This window comes from Lissotriton vulgaris, unplaced genomic scaffold, assembly GCF_964263255.1.
Source record: "Lissotriton vulgaris unplaced genomic scaffold, aLisVul1.2 SCAFFOLD_1214, whole genome shotgun sequence".
NCBI lineage: Eukaryota > Metazoa > Chordata > Amphibia > Caudata > Salamandridae > Lissotriton > Lissotriton vulgaris.
The window spans coordinates 660,694-666,693 of NW_028243910.1; the positions used below are offsets into that span (position 1 = coordinate 660,694).

The window sequence follows — 6,000 nt, forward strand, 5'->3', positions numbered from 1 at the left end:
CTTTTGCAGAGTACCACAGTGAGCCTTCATTGGCTTCAAATGCCATGGTTGGTGAAGGGCTATTTCTCATACATTGTAAAATAAGTTACTGAATTGCTCCTCAACATTTCTTTGCTAACCAAGTGGCAAGCACTCTTACTTGTATCATATTGCAGTGCCAAAGTCACTAACCGTGTTAACCACCTTACTCTCAAGAAGATGTTTCACATCTATAGGAATTATGCTGAACCCTTGGCAGAAACTAGTTTTTTTATTATGTCCACTACAGCAGTCATGCTTTCCTGTAAAAATCTAAGAATGCAGTACAGTGTACTTTTTTTCAAATGGGCATCAATATGTGACCAAAGATCTCACATTGCTTGCCGTTTTCATCATCACTCAGCAAAAAATTCTGCAAACGATTGTCATAATTTAGCATTCATTGCCTCTAGGACTGAGAAACACCAGCTAAGTGACACAGTTGGGATGATTCTTTCTTTGATGCCTCACAAAGCACAAAATTAGAAATATTTGGTTTTTAGTTCCCACGCATAACAAAACAGTGCACCAGAATGGACTAAAAAGTCAATAGCATTCTTCATTAACTCTGAAGATTGTAAAGATGCTTTCAGATTGCCATCTAACAAGTGGCAAGGATCTCTTACAGGGAAGCACTTCAGCTCCGGTATCGATTTTGACAGGTCAACACACAACCTTTTCATATACGTAGCTGAATTACTGCAAATACAAAAATATCACTCCAATCTTTGTTGAAAATGGTAAGAACTTTTTGCAGCATCATTCCAAGTGACACTGCATTCCATGTTTTCCAAAAGTCGGGTGTCGTGTTTTCACCAGTATCCCAGATGCTTTATGACTGCATTCTTTTCACATATACCTGTCACTATACCTTGAATTGAATGTTTAAAGCCTGGGGTGTTTGGCAATTCACCTTCTATCAGATACTGATTCACTAGAAAAGGGGGCTGATGTATCAAGTGTTTTTACCCATTCTCTGTGGGTAAATGTGATAAATATTGGGAAAGATTCTTATGAAACCTACATTGTTCCTATCCGTGAAAGACTCAAACCTAGCCAAAAAAATCTAATATGATTTAGATATTTCCTGATTCTCTACAATTTATAAAATAAATAAATACCTAAAACATGCTTCTCCTTTTCCTTTCTTTGAATGGCATATAGTTTGTGGTTGTGCACGTTTTTTTCAGTGTTTTTATGTTTACACTGGTAAGGGCTATTTTCCTTCCGGCGGGGTTTTATCAGTTATTATAGGGTTAAACCTAAAACCGGACAGCCTATTTATAATATTCTTAATGCATGAGAAGACATCCTCTACAGCAAAGAAAATTAGTGGTGCTGGCCGAGCTCCATGCAAGCATTCCAGGGTAAAGGTTTTCTTACGTATTCTCTCGACATGTTCCAGTCCCTTATCTTAGTGAATCTTGACAACACCCTCAAAGAGTAAAACCATCTTGAACGTGAATAACCTAAATAACCGTGAGTAACCTGGGGGCCTGTTTGTGTGTCCAGAGCTCAAGCTAGACAGTCCGCATTCAAGATGGAGTTTAGGGCATGTTAAAACCCATCTGTAAAACTTAATTTATAACATAATGCACATATGCGCACCACTGCTTACAGCACTATACTCTAAGAAAGAGAAGTACATTCTACACATTTCTTTCTCTCATGCTTTCAAACACACATCCCACACGTTCTGTTCCTGGCAAGACTAAGGCTGTCCTACTCTTTAAGACACTCCCACTCTGTAGCTACAAGGAGGTACAAAATGAAATAAGACAAAATGCAAGTGCACATAGAATGTCATACATTCAAAATATAGTAAATTAAAACGCTTAAAGTCAATTAAAACAATGGTAGTCCAAGGGCATCACGTTGTCCCAATACATAGGAGTGCATGTAGCAATACTTTGCTAGTGGATAAATATGCTTAGCAGTATCCTGCCATCTAGTGTTGGGCTTGGACAATTACAAGTTTTTTTTCTTCGAAGAAATCTTCTGAGTCACGAGGTATAGTGACTGCTCCGGTGCTTATTGCGCATGTTCTTCGGCTCCTTTGTTGGATTGTTTTTCTGCCATCGGGTTTGAACGTAGTTATAGCAACTCAAGGACCTAAGCTTTTATCTCCGCTGAGGTCTTCATACACTAGTTTTTTTCTTCAGAGTGAAAAAATATTAGATCTGAAAGACAGCAACTGGTGGTATCGATCTCTGGCATGCTGTTCTTTGACTTAATTTCTATTCTACAGGAATACGTCCTAGAGGGATGGGAAAGACAACTTTCAACTTTTGTGACGCAAAATATTCCAGACAAGCCCCACATAAAATTTGCAACCTAGGTTTGTCACCAGAGCCCAAAGAAGCTTCATGTGAGGCGTGTTTGGTGTCCCAGTCTAAAAAGACACATTGGCAACGAAGGGAGCGTCTTTGGGCCCTCACAAAAATGCAGCGATGGACGGAAGATGCTCTGGATATCTTTGGGGACCAGTCACCAGAGCCCAATCAAGAGCCAGAAGACTGAGAGGCATAAACAGTACCAAAAGATGTACAGATAGTGCTGGCTAGCAGTGGGGACAGTTAGGACTTTGAGCCAGAGTCCATACAGGGGCACTTGAGTAACTCTGCAAAAGCTGCCTCTCAACCCTACCAGAGCACCCACACCGGCTTTCACAGCCCCACTGCCTTCATTCCATAAAGGTCTCCATCAACGAGCGCACAATCAAAAGTCCACTACGCCTGGAAAGCCTTAGACTAGCATCAAAATGAAAGCGTTAATGTGTTTTGCCGCCTACACCGAAACAAGCTTAATTGGTGCAACTGATGTCAAACAAGGACTTGGAGATGAAAAAACATACATCAGATCTGAGAAAAATATCAGAAACAAAACATGGTTTGGCGGCAAGACCTAAGGTGTCAAAACCTACACTTAAGCTTTCGGCACCCGAAACAAAAACGCGAAAGACGGCAACAAGCAAAACAGGCTCTTCCACTTCCTCCACATCCTCTGCATCGATATCAACCAAAAAATACTACAGAGTCACAGAAAAAAACAATAGAGCCTTTTCTTGAACGCTTGCAAGACAAAGTGGATAAAGGACAAAAGACTCTTTGTAAACCCTCATACTGGGAAGTTAGGTACATAAACACCACCACCTGCTTCCCTCACACTTCAGAAGAGGAAAAAGTATTTTTAGGAAGACCTTGCTGGGCCTCAACAAACCCATCAAAAAAAGAAACCGGACAGAGGCATAAGACCTATTTCCTTTCCTCCTCCTCTTCCTATTCCATCAACTTCTGTTCATACTTCACCTGTTACACCTTCGAGAACAGATCAGACACACTCGCCAGAACACTACTTTCTGAGCAACCATTGCCTTCACCAAATCAATCACCTCAAAGTGATCATCAACATGAAGGGCATAATATCCCTTACTTCATAGAGCCACATGGAGATCCCAATACATCCCCTGTGAATTTGCTTAAATTACATCATTCCATTTGCTTAGAATAAAAGTTCCAACTACTGCCTAGACTAATGCACCCATGTGCCTCAAAAAAACATAATAGATGTGCAACTTAACGCCATTGAATACATTCAAGCACGGCTTCTTATTTGGCATCTTGCTTGTATTCTTTGTATCAATTATACATTACAAAGGCAAGCATCCAGCATTTCAAGCAGCTTGAGAAATATTAATTCTACTTTTGCGCAGCTACTAGACTATTCATTTATATTTAAAGTATGTTGATCTACCTTTTACTATTTCAAATATTATGGTAAATAGATTTTAACTGTGCTTAGCTGTCGGTACGTGCAAGTCTTCATAACCACTGTTTTGTTTTTCTCTCTTCACTGCCACGCTTGCAGTTGATACAAAAGGAGAAGAAGGTTTGTTTTCCACTTATTTCGAGTTTTACTCTGTATGCATATGGAGTTCTATTAAGTGTTAATTTGTTTACTTGTTCCCTTTACCTGCTTTCATGAATCCAGACATAAAGACATTTGAAAAGGAGGAAGGTTTGTGTTGCCTGTTTCAGGTACCTTTCTGCTTGTAGTGTAAGCTTTGTTTTGTGTTGTACATCCATAATGCGGTAGATCACATAGAGGTAATAACACTGGACAAATAGATTTTGATATAACTCTTTGATAAGGCATGTTGTCTGCAGTGTTTGTTGTCTTGCACAGCTAGCATCCTTTGCCAACCTTCCTAGCATGCTGATTGTGAACTTGATGTCATTACGCTCGGTGCAAATGAACATCCTTACTTAAATACAGAAAGTCTTAGGTCAGACTCCCATAGCAGTAGCAGCTGATTGGCAAACACTGCATGCTGAAACGACTGCAAGCACTGGCTGGGCTTAGTTTTGTAAAACATAATAGGGCTATTTTTAAACATGTTAACTAAAATATAAATGCCACAAGTCCTTTCATACCAAAGTTCAATTTTCAAGATTATTGGAGTGCGTTTGGAGCACCATATAATTGTAAAATAATAAATTACATTTCCTAGTAACTGGAAGTCTCTATGACGTGGTAGTCATGTGTGCCAAGGAGACCAGTGAAAAAAGAGCATTCCAGCCCCAACTGCCAGGCCAGTTCCTCCCTGAACTGTAAACAAGCATTCTGGTACCAGTTTCGAGAGACCACCCCATATCAGTCAGGCTAGCTTGACTCCAGTGGCTTGGAGAGCACGGGACCCACGTCTGGGCATACCCGTCCCACTTGAGGTAACAAATGCAAAATTAAAAATTGAAGGTCAGAATGCTGCACAATGTCAAACATTCATCCCAGTACAGAGATCTGGGCCGAAGTCCATTGTTTTTTGCTCCCCATGCCAGCCCAGTGAAATTGTTAACTCTCGAGTTCCTTGAAACCTTCTCGCCCCAGGCTGTTGTCTCCCACCTTCAGACTATGCCAAACCTCCTGCATTTGCTTGGGTTCATGATCACCATGCTGAATTCACATCAAACTCCCTCTCAGATGCTCCCTTTCATTGGAGCTGTTCTGGACCCAGTGCAGTGTCAGGCTTATTCTCACAAGCGTAGAGTCCAGATTATTCAGGATATGATACTGATGTTTCGGCCTCTAACCTGGGTTACGGTGAGACTGACACTGAGGCTGCTAGGCCTCATGGCCTCCTGTATCCTGCAGGTGACATATGCAGGCTCTGCAGTGGGACATGAAGCTCCAGTGGGTGCAGCATTAGAGGAATCTCTCACACACTGTCCAGATCTCGGAGGGAACTGCAGAGGACCTGTAGTGGTAGCTGACAAATCGCAATTGGGTCAGAGGCAGACCCCTATCCTTTCCTCAACCAGATCTGGTAGAGGTGGAGATCAGAGAACTCTGTTCTCCGGCGGAATATGAACTTCATATCAACATGCTGTAGCTCTGCGTGATCCGACTGACATTGAAAGCCTTCCTAGCCTCCATCAAGAGAAGGCTTGTGCAGGTGTTCATGGATAACAACACTTGCCATGTTGTATGCAACAATGGGGCATACGGGATCATGAACCCTTTGTCAAGAGGCCCTGCGTCTTTGAACATTGTTGGAACAGCAGGGCATATTGTGTTGGTTAAACACCTCGCAGGTTAACTGAACGCCAGGGTGGCACACACAGCTGTTGATGCCTAGTGGGTCATGAATGGTGCCTCCAACAGTATGTGGCACAAGGGCTCTTTTAGCAATGGGGAGAGCCTTGGTTAGATCTGCTCTTCGCTGAGAGAGGACAGTGTCAGCAGTTTTGTGCACTAGAGTGCTCGGAGATGCTTTTCGTCTCGAGTTGAGCTCAGGCCTTGTGTATGCCTTCCCGCCCATGCCACTCCTGCCCAGAGTTCTCAAGATCAGGTCCAAGTCATCCATCCTTGTGGATCCAGACTGGGCACTGAGAGTCTGGTATGTTGAGCTACTGAGCCTGGCCTCCTACCCTCTGACCTGGCTGCCCCTTCTGGAGGATCTTCTGTCGCAGCAGCAGGGCAGGG

The 6,000-nt window shown here is 42.4% G+C and overlaps 1 protein-coding gene across 1 annotated transcript in view; it reads left to right on the forward strand.

The window, feature by feature from the left end:
• LOC147668204 (multidrug resistance-associated protein 1-like) overlaps positions 1-3,906 on the forward strand; it is a gene marked incomplete at its 3' end in the record, with an annotated part of 614,782 nt that extends 610,876 nt beyond the window's left edge. The window contains exon 15 of the mRNA XM_086948707.1: positions 3,886-3,906. Within this exon, the coding sequence (XP_086804833.1) occupies positions 3,886-3,906 (21 nt within the window). The remainder of the gene's footprint in view (positions 1-3,885) is intronic.
• Positions 3,907-6,000: the final 2,094 nt, after the last annotated feature.